At 35.6% G+C, this 19,798-nt stretch overlaps 1 protein-coding gene across 2 annotated transcripts in view; it reads left to right on the top strand.

Moving 5' to 3' along the window:
- sema4ga (sema domain, immunoglobulin domain (Ig), transmembrane domain (TM) and short cytoplasmic domain, (semaphorin) 4Ga) overlaps positions 1-19,798 on the top strand; it is a 51,395-nt gene that overhangs the window by 8,871 nt on the left and 22,726 nt on the right. The window contains exons 2-3 of one of the 2 annotated variants that reach the window (XM_051126090.1): positions 2,579-2,873; positions 19,397-19,545. In XM_051126090.1, the coding sequence (XP_050982047.1) occupies positions 2,738-2,873; positions 19,397-19,545 (285 nt within the window). In that variant the 5' untranslated portion in view covers positions 2,579-2,737. Of the gene's footprint in view, positions 1-2,563; positions 2,874-19,396; positions 19,546-19,798 lie in introns of both variants that reach the window. The other variant, XM_051126089.1, reaches the window with a different exon arrangement.

Below are 19,798 nucleotides of genomic sequence, written 5' to 3'. Positions count from 1 at the left end.
GAATACACAGAGTTCAGGCAGAGCAAGACAAGATGAGCGTTTGAGATTAAAAAGTATTTAAATTGTATTGTTTTTATGAAAATAACTGATCGTTTCACTAGATAAGACCCTCTTCCTCGGCTGGGATCGTTTACAACCGCATTTGGGATCATTTGAAGGCGCATTTAAACTGCATTTTAGAAGTTCAAAATTGCGGCACCATATCAGTCCATTATATGGAGAAAAACGCAGAAATGTTTTCCTCAAAAAAATTTCTTTACGACTAAAGAAAGACATAAACATCTTGGATGACAAGGGAGTAAGTACATTATATCTGAATCTTTGTTTTGGAAGTGGACTTCTCCTTTAACTAAATCACTTTTGTAACTTTAATAAGAATAAGCATATATAATAAAGAATATGCAGTGTTTTTATTAGGGCTGTCCTCGACTAAAGATTTTTCTGGTCGACTAGTAGTCGTTCATTTTAAGCATTTGTCGTCTATTAGTCGCAAGTTTATTAATAAACCATATAAATGATAATAAAGAGCCTTTAATTGCCTACATAGCCTAATAAGTGTTTAAGTGCACAGAGAAAAAGCTTGCTACAGCGCACCGACAGATATAATAATTATGAATGTGTCTGGGAAAAACAGCAAGGAGACTGCAGCAAGGAAACGTTTTAATAATTTATTGATAAACTACTGCTTTTGTTTTCAGTTTAGGAGATGAAGTCGGCGACACTGACTCATCTTCTCCGCTGTGGATGTGTCTGTATGCGTGTTTCATACAGATTACATAATCTGAGAATCTTTGATTTCTATTTAAATTAGTTTATTTGAAATTAGACATTTCACTCTTTGGATGACCAACCGTTAATGATCTGTCCGTCATGGAGTGCGTGATGTTGCCACTTCCTGTGGATTTTTTTTTCTACGACTAAGAGACTAATGAAATTTTGGTCGACCAAGCTTGTCAACTATTAGGGGGCAAGCCCTAGTTTTTATACATTTGATTACTTTATACAATTTATGTAGCATTTCTTATTTATTTATTCTACTGTAGTTTTTGTCCGATTGCTTGTAATAAGTTTTTTATTCTTATTAAATCACTGACTGTGTACTTGTCTTCAGTGAGCTTGAGTTTTTTTTTTTTTTTTTTTTTTTTTTTTAAACTTAGCCTAGTATTAGTTTTTTGTGATATTGACACTGGTGACAAAAATTATGAAACTTCCATGGTATCAAACATTTTAATATTAAAAAGTCCTTATTTAAAGCAGAAGTAGCTATATTGTGATATATATTGTTAACGTAAGATAAAATTACTCATATACGATTTTGGTTAGATGAAAACTTCATTCATATTTTTTATTCTGCATAAGGTGGGACTCATAGTGGCTGTCATTTTTAATAATCCTTCACTTCTTTAATAATACTTAATCTCAGTAACCCCTATTACTGGGTGCTAATGACATAAATGAATCATGGGTGAGAAATACACCTGCTTATAATCAGACACGGATGCAAAAAGAGAAGAAAAACCCTATTAAAACAATAAAACCTTTTTTTTTTTTTTTTTTTTTTTTTTTTTTTGTCAAGCACCAATTGTTTTTGTAATTATAGAGTATGGCAGAGTATTTTTAATTATACGTTACTATTTAAATATTTGGGGTCAGAAAGACTTTTGAGTGAAGTCTAATAGATTTATTTTTTTCTTTTCCTTGAAACGATACATAAATAGAAAGTCATTTTTTAAAATATAAATCTTCTGCAACATTGTTAATGTCTTTACCATCATTTTTCATGTAATGCGTCCTTGCTGAATGCATCTTCAAAAAAACAAAACAAAACACACAAACCTTTGAATTGTAGCTAAACTAATTTCCACCGACTACTGCATATCCTTATTTATGCTCCCAGTTTCTCCAGAGCACTCAGTTTATTGCAGTATTCACATGAACTCAAAACACTAACATAAAAACTCCAGAGGATTTCCAGACTAATCCGACCTGCTTTTGATGCAAGGTGAGGGAAGTCAGAGATGAGCTCTTGCTGAGTTTGTGATATTTGGGTGAAGTCCTGGCTCTTTTGGATCAGGACTCACACTATTCAGTTGTCATACATTAATCACCAGCTTATTATTCCACGCAGTCACCTCAGACACAGCTCAGGATTAAAGGCCTGAAAGGTCGGTGTCGCCGAATGCGGCGTTGCATCCAATAAAGCCTTTGATCTTCACTTTGACGTACCTCTGGGTCTCCATGTGCTTTGTGCATGTGTCACTCAGTCTTTTTTGGATTTGAAAAGAAGACTTCATTCCTATTAGGGTAACCTTTTAATACCACAGGGTGCACTGGTTTCCTTTTAACATGCCCACGTTCCTTTGTTCCATGCAAACATGAGAATCTTGATAGCTGGTTGTCCTTGGGCAGTCTGGGCAGAGAACCACAGTTAAATTGTGTTATTTGAGAAATCTGAGCGTCAGAACACGCTTCACCTGATCACATGTCAGCTTAACTATGACATCAGCACTGACTAGTCATTTCTGTACCTGTCCTAACCCTCTTGTTTTTTCTTGTTTTGCAGAGTGGAGTGCTTAAGGAAGAGAGAGCTGTTTGCACAGAAGAGTAAAACGGCAACGTTTGTGCATACTAGAGGAAACGGTGTTAAGAGACTGACTAAGTGATTGACGTCCTGCTCCCTTGAGAGGAGGGGTGAGCGGCAGTCTCGTGGTACTCACCCCTCCTGGTCAGACTGCTGATGCTGAAGATGTTGACCCATAGTGCATGGCTGCCGTTCCTGCTGTTGCTGTGTGTTGTGTCTACTCTGTGGGGTTACCCCTTCAGACCCCCGCTAGACCTGGATGTGACCCCCAGAACTACAGTCCTCTCCAACGGTATGATACACATGTTTTGTTTTTTACTCATTCATATAATACTGAAGAGAAAGATCCACCAATCAGACAAGTCACTGTTACTATGGAAACAAATTATGGCAAAGAGCTCTGTGAGCATCCACACCCACAAAGCATTGCTAATATCTCAATCGAGTCTCTCTACCCTCTCAAACTACTTATACATTTATATATTTGTGTATATATATATTTGATGTAAGTACGATTTTTTAATAATTTATATTTGTCATCAACGATGCTTTAAATGAATCAAAAGTGGCAATTGCAAGAGATTTCTCTTTGAGAAAAAACACTTTTTCAATAATAATTATAATAAAATACAGCTGCAAGCAGCAATTATCGGGGCCAAACACTACAGAACAGGCAAGACAGCAAGTATCAGACCAACTATAGCAATAAGAAATTGCAGACATTTTAAGATGATTGTAGTCAAAATGGCTAAATACAACCACTAGTAATATGATTTGAGGCATTATCTTTTTTGACCAATAGGTGGCGATGTTATCAAATTGATCTGGTGTGTTCTGTGTGAGGCGACAATAGCACACATAAAGTTTGGTGTCAGTATGTCAAAGCTTTGCAGAGATACAGCCTCAGGGCCCTATTTTAACAATTTTACATATTAATTCAATGTAATTCAATCCATTTTTGGAAATTTTGACCACAAGATGACACTGCCCCCAAACTTTTTGAGATTGTAATGTTATGCCACTGCATTTGTAAAATATGGCATTTTACGACAAAAAATCAAAATGACCATCGCCCCAAAATGGCTGATATGGGGAAAACTGGGTATGGTTTGACTTGGCATGTTGCACTAAATCTAAAGAGTCAGTTTTGTGATTTTTTGCCAAACCATTCAGAAGTTATAGGCAAAAAAAACAAACATTTTTATCTCCTGACCACTAGGCGGCGCTGCAAATAAATTGCGCAGATAGCCTTAGGTCATGGTTATTATAACACACACCAAATTTGGTCTCAATACACTTAAGCACTGCGGAGATACAGCTTCATGTCCATTTTTGCGAGCTTTTCGTCAAATTTGTTTGTGCGTTATTTGAGAACAGTTTGACTAATCAACTTGAATTCCATAACTTTTTTCCAGAATTGTCTGAAGATTATCTGAGCCAATTTTGGTGAAAATGACAAAAACTGTCAAAACTGTCTAGGACAAGTTCGAAAAAGTAGGCCTTTCGACCTATTAAAAATTGCGAAAAATCTAAGAACGATTCAGAGGAAAACTGAATTTTGCTCCTAAAATTTACGGTTCAAAATTTATTAGCATAAACATGAGTGCAGCTTTAAACTGTTGGTGGCGCTAGAGGGTTTGGGTTAGAGATGCCAAACTTACATGGTTAATTTTGACACTGCCCTCTGTCTGTGTGCCAAATTTCATAGCCTTCCCGCAAGCAGTTTAATGGGCTGCCATAGACTTCCAGAACAGAAGAATGTTTCTTGAGCAGCAAATCAGCATATTAAAATGATTTCTGAAGAATCATCTGACACTAAAGATTGGAGTAATGATGCTGAAATTCAGCTTTGCACATGTAACACATTAAAATAGAAAACATTTATTTAAAATTGTAATAATATTTCACAGTATTGTTGTTTTTACTGTATTTACTGTATTTTTGATCAAGTAGGTGCAGCCCTGTTGAGCATGAGACTTAAAAAAATATATATTTTCGAACTTTTAAACAGAATATAATACATTTGTACTGCCGTTTTTCAATTATGTAATTTTTCTTTTGATTTTCATAATTTTTTTCTTTTACATCAAAGTTTTAAATGAGTTTTTAAAGAGCTAGAGCTGGTTTGGATCAAGTGTTAGAACGCCTGAGTGAAGAATTGTTTGAAGTCCCTATGGAGCAAATCATTGGGAAAAATGCTTCCAGAACCAGGACCGCTGAAAAAGTAGGCAGTAACTGTTGCGCTCTATATCATTGTATGTAAATATGATAACCATTCAGTGCCAAAGTATATTGAAGTATAACAGTTTATTTGTCCATTAGCAGCACAATAACATGGTACTACAACAGTAAATTTCTGTAAACATTGCAAGGGTTAATTCTGAAGTAAATAAAAGGGCTGCTCAGGCAGATGCAGAGAAGCTGCTGTGTGGTTACGTGAGGGGGAGTGGGTTCACGGACTGTTTATGACTCTGTACTTAATCATTCAGATGTAAGCAAGCCTCTATCACACTCGTTTAGATGACTCGCTGCTTGCCAGCTTGAATTTTGTATATCTCTTCGCTGTTGAACAATACAACTCCTTTTTCTCACATCTGTGAAGCAGAAATGCAGGAGAAAAGGCACAATAAGCCAACCCAAGGTTTCCTTTATCTCCAGTGTTTAGTTACACAACCGCAGAAAGGTCAGAGGGCTGAGAGTCTTGAGGCCTGTGTTGAGTTTAAAAACACTGCGAGAGCAGCAGGTTCACTCTCCAAGTCTCGTCATACCTTTTCCTGCCAGGTCAATGACCTAGAGAACGAGCACTACAGCAGGTTTTCAGTGCAGAAGATAGTTCAAACAGTGTTGGGGGATGTAACGTTAAAAGTAATTGTGATGCATAGTTGCATGAAATGACTAATTTTGTTAAATATGTGGGAAGTAACATGATGTTTACTATTTGTTAGTTTTGCTGTGTAATGCTGTGCTTGGTCTGCAGGGTTTTTATGTAATTCAAAGTTGAGGTATTTGTTGTGAAATGAATTGCTTAAAAACATACCACATTACTCATTCGTAACTTCTAAATTAGTCAATTATGCATTCATAATCAATTTCTCATTCATGCTACACAGTGTTATCTTAGTATCACTGAGATACTGTTATAGTTGTAATGTAGTAATAGTTTTTATTAATGTTTTGAATTTGTTTTTATTTTTAAATTCCCTATTTTCATTCTCAACGTTTTAGTCATATAGTCAATTTTTTCTAACATATTTAAAAATCCTTCTCCATATAAATGTATATACAAATCCAAATTCGTGACCCTGGACCACAAAACCAGTCATAAGGGTCAATAAAATTGAGATTTATATGTCAGAAAGCTGAATAAATAAGCTTTCCATTGACGTATGGTTTGTTGGGATAGGACAATATTTGCCTTATATACAACTATTTGAAAATCTGGAATCTGAGGGTGCAAAAAAATCAAAATATTGGGAAAATGATCTAAAGTTGTTCAGTGAAGTTCTTAGTAATTACAATGTGTTTTTGGATATTGCTACAAATATACCCGTGCTACTGAAGCCTATTTTTGTGGTTCAGGGTCACGTAAGTTTGATTAGTTGCAGCTGGGTTGCATTACACAGTATATTTAATTTCAGTTTGTACATTTTATATACACATTATTATACAGTTATTGAAATACATTTTTATGGTAAACATTTGAGCCATTACTTGTGTAGAAGTAAAGTGTAGCACATAAAGCTGCTTGAAAAACGCAAGTAGCTAAGCCCTAAGGCTTTGCTGGACCATAATTCAACTCTGCATACATCAGTCTGACAGATCTTTTCATCAAGTTACTTAGCAGCTTCTGCTGCACTTACAAAAACCAATGATCTCATCTGTCCTCTCATCATTTCATTTAGCATCCCTGTGCAGGCATGAACTCAGATTAGCACTGTGAGCGGAAAATGAGATGTCAATTACTTCTGGATTAATATCAAACCCCTGCTCAGCAACAGGCAAGAGATGGGAGCATGTAAAAAGGAATACATTAAACTGGGGTGTTTTTGGCACACTGTGTGCCTTAAGTGAGATAAGACATGACTGAAGGAGGAAAAAGTTTTTAAAGGAATACTTCATCCAAAAATGAAAACTCTGTCATTAATTACTCACCGTCATGATGGTCCAAACTTATAAGAACTTTGTTCATCTTCGGAACGCAAATTAAGATATTTTTGATGAAATCCAAGAGCTTTTTGACCCTGCATAGACAGCAATGCAACTGACATGTTCAAGGCCCAGAAAGTAGTACAGACATCATTAAAATAGTCCAGACATCAGTGGTTCAACCTTAATGTTATAAAGCTACGAGAATACTTTTTGTGTGCAAAGAAAACAAAAATAACAACTTTATTCAACAATTTATTCTTTTCCATGTCTTCAGTTTGTGTTCATAACATTGGTACGAAACTTGTTTCTGACCCACATCAATATCATTTTTCTTGGTCACAGAATGGCAAGAAATTAAATTTCGTATCTACCCCAAGACCACATAAATGGTATCAAAATAACCTGTATTAATTTCCTAGTTTTTAATTAATTAATTTTTTTTATAAATAATAATATTTATTTTTTTTTGTGTACGTTTTTTTGTGAATGTTATAAGTTTTAACTTATAAACTGGTTTATATATGCATAAACTCTTACATATGTTATATACATTGCATAAAATATTTTTTAAATCAAAAATCCTTAAAAAAAGTCCAGAAATTCTCAAGTATTATATAATGACCACCAGGGTTGGGGCCATTCATGAATTGAATTGAGAATGAATGGTAAATTCCAATTCACTTCCTGGAATGGAATTGGAATTGGAATTGCATGCAGCTGACAGGAAATGGAATTGGAATTGAATTGGAATGTCAGGAAACAGAATTGAAATCAAATAAATTCCACTAAATTCCACTTGAGATATTTAGGCCTGAGGGATGCAATCTTAGCGATGCCAAATTTCAGGAAATGATGATAATTCGATGCAATAAAAAGTGAATGAAATAAATGAATGAACATGACTCATTTTTTGTGAGTTGAGACATATATTATGTGGTAATCATTTATTCAATGTATAGTACATCCAGAAACTTATCACCACTGTCATTCAATTATTAATTCATAATGTACAGTTCTCATTTTTATTTACTTGCATTTGATCAACTCTATTTCATACATTACTTGGTATTTGTAAAGCATCATAAATAAAGTTCAAATGTATGTCTCTAAATGCAATCACAAATAAATGCTCAGAAACAGCAATAAACGGAATTCAGTGGAATTTCCCTGAATTGAATTCCACTTCCTGTAATTCCAATTCAATTCCAACTCTGTTTCCTGTAATTGTTGTTGAATTCCAATTCCAATTCCATTTCCTTCTTTGAATTGGAATTGACCCCAACCCTGATGACCACTAAAGTGTATAATTGGCTGTTTTTCTAGGCACTTGTGTCTCGCGTAACAATCCATGCACTTTATTCTCACATAATAAAATAATTTTATATTTTTATTCAGGAAAATGTCAAATTAAATAATTTTGTATAACTTTTTTATTGTTATTATTGTTGTTGTGATTGTATTTGTATTTATTTATTTACAGTTCATTCAAGAATTATTGTTAATGTTATTTATTATTTATTATTTAAGTGTTTGCCATTAATATAGCATTTGATACGATATGACATTAAATTATTATTTTATATATAAAATCATTTAATTATGAATTTACATTTCATACCAATTTATTTATTTATTTGGTAACACTTTACAATAAGGTTCATTAGTTAATGTTAGTTACCTACATTTATTAACATGAACTAAAAATGAACATTATTTCTACAGCATTTATTAATTTTGGCTAATCTTGTTATCTTTTTTAATACAAATGCATTATTAAAATCACAAGTTGTGTTTGTTAACATTAGTTAATGCACTGTAAACTAACATGATCAAACAATGCATGACCGTATTTTTATTAGCTAACATTAACAAGTGTAATAAGTGTAATAAATGTATGGTTCATTGTTTGTTCATGTTAGTTAATACATTAATACACAACTAGTGTTAACAAATGACAACGTATTGTAAAGTGCTACCATTTCTTTTGTAAGCCATATGTATAGCTAAAAAAATCCTTTGCAAAATAAACACTAGGGTAATGTGTGATCATTATTTACTCTTGTTAATAATTAAGTTTTTAGTATAGTTTTCAAGAATCTGGCTGGAAAATCATTCTCTTGTGCATAATCCCCTATGAGCACCCATTTAATGTGGACTATATATCACAAAAACCCTAAAGCTTTAACTACAGAGTGAGTCAGTATCCTAAAACCCCATGATCTCCTCTTTCTGTGGCTGCTTAATCATTAATGAGTTCAGAGAGCGCTGTACTTTATACCTTAGAAACCCACAGAGACATGAGACAGAGCTAAGATAGTGACAGGCTACCTGAGGGAGGACAGTGTAAATTATATTTGCACTGTATGTATTGTAGTCCTCAAAGATACCCTGAGCACACTCATTATGCTTCTGTCAAATATCAAAGCTCAAACTGCTGTGAAACTGCGTGAAGCGGCCAGTTTAAACATGACTGTGAACGCCGAGTTCCTCGCTGGTTCTCAGGAGACCTTCACTTGTTTATTTAGCAAATACACAGTCTCTCTCGCTCTCTCACACACACACGTACACAAGGCCTCTGGGATGACAATCCGAATCATGTTGTGAATGTCATATTGATTAGTTAATTAGCGGTGCAGTCGAGCAGACAGAGGGTGTGTGTGTGTGTGTGTGTGCAGACTGGACGGGAGTGTCTTAAGCTACTGTAATGTCAGTTGTAAAGCTCTAATGGTAGTCATTCTGCTCTTAGTGCTCAATTGCATATTCACTGCATGGCTAACAGTGTGTTGACATCCCTGTCTAATTGACAGGTTGGGCTAGGCCCTCAATTCCAGTGCAGACCGTTTTTTTTTTCCTCTCTCTAATAGTCACCAGGGCTGCATTTTTTGGACAAAAATACAGTAATATTATTACAATTTAAAATATCTGTTTTCTGTTTTAATCTATTTTTTAAAAATGTGATGTGAATCTGAATTTTCAGCATCTTTACTCCAGTCTTCAGTGTCACATGATGCTTTAGAAATCATTCTAATATGCTGATTTGCTGCTCAAGTAAAATTTATTGTTATTAGCAATTATGAAAACCATATCTAATCCATTTTTAAAAGTCTTTAGTCACTTTTGATCAATTAGATGCATCCTTGCTAAATTAAAGGGGTCATCGGATGCCCATTTTCCACAAGTTGATATGATTCTTAATGTCTTAATGAAAAGTCTATAACATGCTTTGGTTACATTTCTCAATGGTAGTGTAAATAACACCTTTTTTACCTTGCCAAAATCAGCTCTGCAAAAATGATCCTGTTCTGGTCGAGGTTGCTTTAAATGTTAATAAGCTCTGCTCGCCCCGCCCCTCTCTTTTCTTTGTGGAGTGACGAGCCTGTTTACTTTAGCCACATTTAGCCGTGTTTAGCCGCTAAAACTTGCTAACTAGCACGTTATTAGGAAACACAACACCTCGATTGATCAATCAGAGATATTGTTGTCTAACTTACATCCCTGCTCCGGCAGAGTCTGAGGTAAGACGCTCGCGTCAATCAACTATCGTGGGAGCGGCCTCTGTCGGTGTGATGCCAATGGCTTGATTTGAAAAAGGGGATATTATTTTTACAGAATAATTAAAAACCACTGCATGGATTTTTATCATTATAGGGTAGATGTGTACATACACTGCCAACACACATTAATGTTCAAACAACATGTAAGAGTGAACTTTGCATCCGATGACCCCTTTAAAGTATTTATTTCTTAAAGAAAAATTCAATCTTTTGAGCAGTAGTGTAATCGTGAGCAGTGTTGTGTACTGTATGGCAGTGGATGACGAATGCAATCTGCAATCAGTTGTCTTTTCCTGTAGTGCTGAGTCATTTTAGTGGGCTGCTGCCTCACCTTACCTGTCTCAATAGTTGGATTATACTTTATCCAGAGAACAGGAAATGCTGGTATTGTTCTCTATTGCTTCACTGTTACTCCTCAATGGATCTTAAACCAGACTGAAATACAGGAATCTGTGATAAAAGAAGCAGGAGAGTGTATCAGCTGTCTTTCTTCTGAGATATTTTTAGGGCCAGAGGTTTCATCATTTACCGAATGTTTGAATAACAGCTAAGTTACTTTTTTATGAAAATGTTTACACCATTTTCTCCCCCAGAATAGATTCTTATACATTCCTAGAAAAGCAAACACTATGGAGGTTGCATTGTTTGGTGATGTCATAGAATAATACCATGGTTGTGAATGATTACAATATTTGCGAGCCAATGTAAATATAGGGAAGTGAATTGTAATGTCATCATTTCAACCACTTCAAACAGGCTTCATGTTCAGTTGTTAGTCTGTGTTTTATGTATTTGTTTTTTTTTATTTTGAATTTATGTTTCCTGTAAGTGTACAGGGGCGTTTACTCTGAGGAGGCAAGGTAGTCCTCAAAATATTGGAAAGAAAAAATTGTAGTGCACAAATAAAACAACACCAATATTACAAAATATATCTTTTAAAAGTGTATAAATTGCCTCCCCTGAGCCCATTGGGTTTTAAAGTGTTTGGTGGGGGGTAATTGAGAAAAGTCATGTGAGAGAAGGTTGTAATTGGATATGACTGGTTATGATCAGCTGTGAGTGGTTCATGCGATAAATCCCGCCTCTCATGTTCACGCTCGTTCCGCATTCGCAAATCAGTCTGAAAAAATAATATAATGGCGTTAATGGAAAGATTAATTTAAAAATGTAAGTAAACAACTCACACACTTGGATATAATCACTTTGTTACATCAAAATAATGGCATGAAAACATAGTGAGTAATCAGCTTGGTGAAATTTAAAGTAAATCTCTCTGTCTGTGACCAATATTTACTGAGCTTTGATGACTGATGATCCGAAAATTTGCAAAATAGTTAAAAGTTAGCTATTTAAAAGAATAGATGAACATAAATTCACAAATGAAATATATTGTTTAAATTGAATAAATGTAAAATGCTTAAAGGAGAAGTCCACTTCTAGAACAAAAATTTGCATATAATGTACTCACCCCCTTGTCATCTATGATGTTCATGTCTTTCTTTCTTCATTCGTAAAGAAATTATGTGTTTTGTGGAAAAAATTTCAGCATTTTTCTTAGTATAATGGACTGATATGGTGAACTTGCAAAATGCTGCTTAAATGTGGCTTCAAACGATCCCAAATGTGGTTGTAAACGATCCCAGCTGACGAAGAAGGGTCTTATCTAGCGAAATGGACTGTTATTTTCATTAAAAAAAAATACAATTTTTTTTTTTTACAAACTTTTTAATCTTAAATTCTCGTATTGTTTTGCTCTACCTGAACTCTGTATATTCTGGTTTAAGACAGTTAGGGTATGTCGAAAAACAATTGTATTTTCTCCCTCAACTTCAAAAATGATTTCAAAATCATCCTACATCGCTGCAGAAGTACCGACCCAGTCTTTGCAAAGTGAACATGCAAAGAATATCAAATACCCTTAACAAAAAAGGTAAAACAGCGATATAGGATGATTTTGAAGTTGAGGGAGAACATGAGATGGGAGTTTTTCGACATACCCTAGCTGTCATGAACCGGAACAAAAACAAGAGTTCAAGCAGAGTAAGACAAGATGAGCATTTGACATTAAAAAGTATATAAACTGTATTATTTTTATGAAAATAACCAATAATTTTGCTAGACAAGACCCTTCTTCCTCGGCTGGGATCGGTTGAAGCCGCATTTAAACTGCATTTTGGAAGTTCAAACTCGGGGCACCATAGAGGTCCACTGTATGGAGAAATTGCAGAAATGTTTTCCTCAAAAAACATAATTTCTTTACAACTGAAGAAAGAAAGACACGAACATCTTGGATGACAAGGGGGTCAGTAAATTATCTGTAAATCTTTGTTTTAAAAAGTGGACTTCTTCTTTAAAATTACTAACTTGATGAGATTCATACTTGGCTTTAATAAACTGAATAATGATTACATTGGAAATGTAAAAATAGCTGCATTGATAATCCAAGTGTTGTGGAGGTTATAGCCAAAACCCATTCCCATCAAACTGTGTTTATTTTGCCAGTGTTTCATTGACCTCCATTCGTTACTTGTAAGATCCCATGACCATCTTGAACAGACAACCACTTGTGCAGCTTTAAAATCCTAAGGAGCTCTATTTGAGTAATCAGAAAAACAAGTAATTCTGGTTTGGGGAAATGATAGCGTGTCTCCGCTGCACTGCCATGTGCCTGAGAATGACAAGCATGCCTAAGTCGTGTGTTTTGCGTCTGTGTAATGGTGGGCCTGTAAAGTGCTGTCAGTCAAGTTGCTGGTCTGGTTGGGATGGGCGTTGCTTCATGCTGGGCCGGTGCCATTTTAACACATCTCTTGACATTTGTTTGAAGTTCAAAGCTGTGCTCCTCACCCCAACGCGGGAATATCATGGAGGCCTCTGTGCTGTGTGCATGTAAACCTTTGTTCTGTTTGAATAACCTTGGCTTGTAATTGGTTTACTATTTTGAACTGCTGTTTGTGATGAATCTGGTGCCTAGTGGAAAAGTACTGCACATGAGAGTGTAAATGTTATGTGTTTTGGGACTGTGTATTGTGTATTGTTTATTCTGGTGTGTAATGTTATTTGTGGCCAGACTAATAATGTGTGCAAGGCTCAGCCCAGTCTGACTGGGTTTAAGATTGACCCTGTGCATCTGACCTGCTGAAGAGTGATGACTAAATAATTTCTGGAGGACTGTGGGAAATGTGTTGTGATCTGATGAGTGGATCAATCTGTTCTGTTAACATTGTTGGCTCTGTGCTGGGGGTGGAAGGTGAAGATATTAAGAGGAAAGATGACAGCAACTGGAAATGAACACAGAGTGGATCATTCAGCTATTTAACTTTGAGCCAGCAGACTAGACGTACAGCTTTTCTTAAAGTTCAAGAAATTGGTTTGATAAATGAAACCTTCCAGTCTCATGACCTCTTGCACACTAAGTATTATTTAATGATTGTATGACTATTAAGCCAAAGCAGCGATTTCAAGCAGCGCCATAAGCACTATTGACACTGAAAGGAATAATTTTCACAATATTTGTGAAAGGAGAAGTTCACTTCCAGAACAAAACAATTTACAGATAATTTACTCACCCCCTTGTCATCCAACATGTTAATGTCTTTCTCTCTTCAGTAGTAAAGAAATTATTGAGGAAAATATTTCAGGATTTCTCTCCATATAGTGAACTTCTATGGTGTCCGTGAGTTTGAATGTCCAAAATGTAGTTTAAATCCAGCTTCAAAGGATCTAAATGATCCCAGCCGAGGAAGAAGGGTCTAGAAGAAGGGATCTAGTGAAAACGATTGGTTATTTTCTTAAAAAAATGCTTTTAAACCTCAAATGCTTCTCTTGTCTAGCTCTGTGATGTGCATGTGTAGTCTGTGTAATCCGGGTAAATACAGTTAGGGTATGCTGAAAAATTCCCATCTCATTTTCTTCAAAATCATCCTAAATCACTGTTTTACCTTTTTTGTAAATTTGCTCTTGATTGGCATTTGATCTTCTTTTCATGTTCACTTTGTAAACACTGGGTCGGTACTTCTGCAGCAATGTAGGACGATTTTGAAATTGGAGGAGAAAATGAGAATTTTTTTTGTTTAATAAAATAACCGATTGTTTCGCTAGATAAGATCCTTCTTCCTTGGTTGGGATCATTTAGAGCCCTTTGAAGCTGCATTTAAACTACATTTTGGAAGTTCAAACTCGCGGGCACCATAGAAATCCACTATATAGAGAGAAATCCTGAAATGTTTTTCTCAAAAAACATAATTTCTTTACGACTGAAGAAAGAAAGACATGAACATCGTAGATGACAAGGGGGTGAGTACATTATCTGTAAATTTTGTTCTGGAAGTGAACTTCTCTTTTAAGTAATAGTTTTTTGTTTTTTTTTTAATTGTTGATTTTTACATGATTACTGTACATATTTACTCCAAGAGGGCAAATTTTGGCTTCTTAACATTGCCAAGTTAAGGCAAGTCAGTATGATTTGGACAATAATGTCATATTAAGCTATGTCCAGCCATCAAAGTACAAATCATATCTTAAATGAGTAAAAACAGAAATCTAGTGTTTGTGAAATTAAATTGAAATTTCAAATCAGTAACAAAATCTGATAACATTAAGTTTTTCAATCCATGGATAGATGGCATATGCACAGCAGACAGCAACTGACACATTCAAGGCCCAGAAAGGTTTTAAGTATGTGGAAGAAATTGTTGAATAAAGTAGTTATTTTTGTGTTCTTTGCACACAAAAAGTATTCTTGTAGCTTTGTGACATTACGGTTAAACCAATGATGTCACAATTTGTTTTCCGAAGATAAACGAAAGTCTTACTGGTTTGGAACAACATGAGGGTGAGTAACTAATGACAGAACTTTCATTTTGGGTGAACTATCCCTTCAACTCTAAAAACCTGTTAACACCATAAAGGAATAACTATAACATGTTTATTATAAGCGTCTGCCTCTTTAAATGCTCTTTAAAGTAAGGTGGATTCTAATTGGCTGTCAATATTTTTACTGTTCATCAGCTTGAAAAAAAGTTCTGAAATCATATTGTTCCTTTGTGTCCTTCTCATTATAGCTGTGGTGTGGACTTTAGTATTCTTATAGAATTAGAATAAATGTTAAAACTTTGTAGTTATAGTTTTCGTTTTAGTTACTGTCCTTGGTATGAATGGTCCTTAAAGAGCTAGTTCACCCGTATGAGTTTCTTTCTTCTGTTGAATGTCCATTGATGGTACCCGTAGTACGGAAAAAAATACTATGGAAGTCAACTGTTTGCTTACCAACATTCTTCTTTTGTGTTCTTTTGTGAAACACATACAGGTTGGAACAACTTGAGGCTAAGTAAATGATGACAGAATTTTTATTTTTGGGACCATTCTTGCATTATACAGTCTTTGCCATGATCCAGTTAGCACCTGTTGGCAAAAAATATCCTTCTTTATTAACAACATGTCGTAGTAAGTTGATAAGTGAGTTGAGTTGATGTTTCGGATGTGTTTAACAAAGATGATTTGATCATGTTTCTTGATAAGAGATGAATGATTTCAGAGTAAGTCATCATTCCTAACACACAGTTGGACGCAAAAACATAAAAGCAAATGAAAGTGACTGCCTGAGCATTAGAGAGAGCTTAATCAAGTGCATTGAGCATGTGTGCGGGTGTCTGTGAACAGGAAGCATTAAGGAAACGCAGACGTTTCTGCATGTTTGCGAAACACAGCAGCGCTGTGTCAGCAGGGAGTCACAGGGCACCTTAATTATCTTCTTTTTCTGTTCATCTCTGTTTCCGCCTGTCTCTGGTAGGCTGCACTCCCCTCTGTCTCTCCATAGCTGTGTTTGTCAGCTCTGCTGTCATTGTAGCGCTCTGGGTCCTCAGCCAAATCTGGCTGCGCTGCATAACCTGTCCTGTCCCTGCATGCAGTGCTGCCACACACCACTGCCTACACGAGTGGAGACGTGTGTCCTGTGGGCTACGTGTGTTGATGTTTTTCAGCATGTGCTGTTATTTTTGCAGTACACATACCATACAGCACATGTCGTGTCAAAATAGTGCGATACACAACACAATATTGTGCAAACGAGGAACCAGGAATGTTTATTTGTGTTTCAGCTCACCTTTGTGTTAAAAGGGCGTTCTGCCTCCTACGCTCATTATAGAATGAGTGATGACTTTACTACTTAGACTAATTATATGTACACACGTAGATAAATACATAACGTAAACAAATAAAGTGACAAACTTTTATATTTCTTTGATTGTTTATTTTCCACTTTAGTTACTGTTTGCAAACAGACATGTCAAACTCAATCAACACCACGTAATATCATCAAATGTTTTGTTTTGTTTTGTGACCAAAGCTTTCTTACTTTGGAACGTAAAAAGGTCTGTTCTAAAATTATCTGTAATAAGAGGCCACACATGATTCATTAATGTCATGCAGGGAGTAATGGTAGCATGAGGTGTACTGTCTTGTCTCCTCTGCAGGGCACCTTAGACACGAATCTGGAAATGTAAAAACAACAAGCAGATTGACCCTTTAATAAGCCTGTGTCTCTTTGGTTATTGTTACTAGGCCTGACAAGCTTCCCCACTAGTTTCATATACATGTAGGTAGATGCCCTATTAGCGTCTGCTTCTATGGTCCATTATATGTAAGCCATACACCATATTGGAAAGCAAGTTTCCTTGTGTGTCTGCAATTGTATGCATGCATGAATATCTATCTGCAGTAAACTTTAGCAACTAACACAATACAACAAGAATAGAATAGAAGAATAGAAGAATAGAAAAAAATAGAAGGGAAAACAACACAGCAATATGTACTAAGTATAGTTCGAGCTTTACTTTCACTTTCAAATTGGTAGCAATTTTAGTGTCTAGCAATTGTTAGTTTTTAGTTCATTTGAGTTTTCCCTCTTTTCCTAGCTTTCCTTCAGTAAATGACATACATTTTACTTTCACTTTCAAATTAGAGGCAATTCATCGTCAAGCAGTTATTTGTTTTTAGCTTCAGTTTTCCCTCTTTTCTTCACTTTCCTTCGGTTTTAAGTAGCTTGTAAAAGCTACTTGAGTCGATCTATGGAATATGTGGTGGATGCTTCGTCCAACGGTGCTTCTCTCACAGGCTTTTGACTGCTTTATTTTTTACTAACCACCAGATCGCGCTGTTTTCGACACACTCAAAGCTTTCAGAGGACTCCTTTCCGGAAACAATCAGAGGAAAGTTTCATTTGCCCATCACTATTGTCAACTGTTAAATGAATGAGTGTCACGTCCTTCTTGTTTACTTTGAACCGGAAGGCGCTCCCACTTTTGACGCAAGGCCTCATGGGGCGTAGGAAACTTGTGTATACACATCTACGACTAGTTCTGCTGCTGTCAAACATGAAGAGAGATTAAGTCAATTATCTCAAGAATTAATAGGCCTAATCACATCTGGATGAAACGTGTTTATATCTGGGCAGTTTGAGCAAAAATCTATATTTTAGGGATTCTGACAATTTCATGGCTTAGAACTGTTTTGAATCTAAGTCTTATGAATCTGAAAGGATGAAACAGTTGCAGAACCACTGCATTTTGATCACAATCCAAACAAACATGCCACATGTAGCATGAGCAGTTCTTGATGTAAATTAGATAAATGAGACGCAAATTCACTTTCTGACAGTAGATGGTGCTTATGAAACAGCAGTGATTGCGTTTTCTTGGTAATGCTGTAAGCGAAGCAGCGCTGCTCTTGTAAATACTACACTACACTCTTAAAAATAACTGTTCTGTATTGGCATCAATGGTTCTATGAAGAACCTTGAACATCCAACCTTGAACTTAATAGTCGAAAAAGGTTCTTTAGATTTTTTAAATGTTCTTTTTTTAGGGACTATTCACTAGGAGGTTCTTTGGAGAACCAAAAATGGTTCTTTTATGGCATCACTGCAAAAACACCCTTTTGGAACCTTTTTTAAGAGTGTAATATGCATTGTATGGAGGTAAGATGAAAAGAAAATACCGTGTAAATTTTTCTAATGACAGTCAGTTCCTATCAGAGATACGTTTATATAAACCTCCTTCACCAATTCAGTATTTAGGATTCTCTTCCAATATTTTGTGCAGTGAAGTGAGCTTGACTAGTAATTCTCTTTGAGTTTCTCTACAGCAATGGCTTCTGTTAATGGCCGTTTACAGTTGGTTTATTTGCTCAGTTAAAGAATTAGTTGTGTGTTATTACATGCCCAGCACTAATGTCTAGTAATTATTTTTTCAAAACAAAAGGAAGGCTACAGAAACATAAAAACATGTACTTAGGAATCAAGGCAATTACTTAAAACATGCAGTCACTGAAAAACACTGAAGCCTCATTTAAAACATGAATACAATTTTAAAACATTAAAGGATTAGTTCACTTCCAGAATAAAAATTTCCTGATAAATTACTCACCCCCATGTCATCCAAGATGTTCATGTCTTTCTTTCTTTAGTCGAGAAGAAATTAAGGTTTCTGAGGGAAACGTTCCAGGATTTTTCTCCATATAGTGGACTTCAATTGCAGTTTTAATGCAGCTTCAACAGGCTCTGTTTAATCATGCAAGACACGCATTTGTGGTTAAAAAGTATATAACCTTTATATTTTTTAGAAAATAATTTATCGTTTCACTAGATAAAACCCTTATTCCTCAGCTTTGAGAGCCCTTTGAAGCTGCATTGAAACTGCAGTTTGGACCTTCAGCCTGTTGACTTCCATATGGAGTCCACTATATGGAGAAAAATCCTGGAATGTTTTCCTCAAAAACCTTAATTTCTTTTCGATTGAAGAAAGACAGACATAAACACCTTGAATGACATTGGAGGTGAGTAAACTATCAGGAAATTTTTATTCTGGAAGCGAACTAATCCTTTAATTTACCTCGGAACAAATGTAGGTGTCTTTAATGATGCTACAGTATACATGTTCATTTAAAGATTTGGAAAAGGGAAGCTGAAGCTCAGTGTCAATAAATTAAATATGGACTCACTGACACAGGAAACAGCACATCTTCACAACACCAGGCACCCACAGACCTTAGTGAAGCATTTACGGATCCTTTTATGGATAAAATATTTCTTTAACTGGTCTATCCTGTGTGTTTCCAGGGCTGTTGGGCCTCAGGCGCTTCAGAGGCTCGACATTGAACTACAGTTTATTGCTGCTGGAGGAGGAGGCTGGCGTGCTGTACGTGGGAGCTAGAGGGGCTTTATATGCCCTGCAGGCTAGTGACATCTCCAGCAGCTCTCCGCAGACCGTACGTACTGACAAAAACATCAGCACTTAATTACAGACCCTGCCAGGCAGAACTGTATTGATATTCCTAAAATATACTATTTTTATTCTTCTTCCGCTCCACAATTTTCTGCAATTAATTCAGCAAAAAACGCTTAAGATGCAGACTCCATTCAAATGTTATGTGAATAATTTCAGTGTTAGGTGTCATCTATTTTTAGTTTATGCGAACGTTATGCTTTTTGAAAAATGCAGGAATTTGAAAATATCTCAGT

This window comes from Labeo rohita, chromosome 13 (genome assembly GCF_022985175.1).
Source record: "Labeo rohita strain BAU-BD-2019 chromosome 13, IGBB_LRoh.1.0, whole genome shotgun sequence".
Lineage (NCBI taxonomy): Eukaryota > Metazoa > Chordata > Actinopteri > Cypriniformes > Cyprinidae > Labeo > Labeo rohita.
This window is presented reverse-complemented; position numbering and strand designations above follow the sequence as displayed.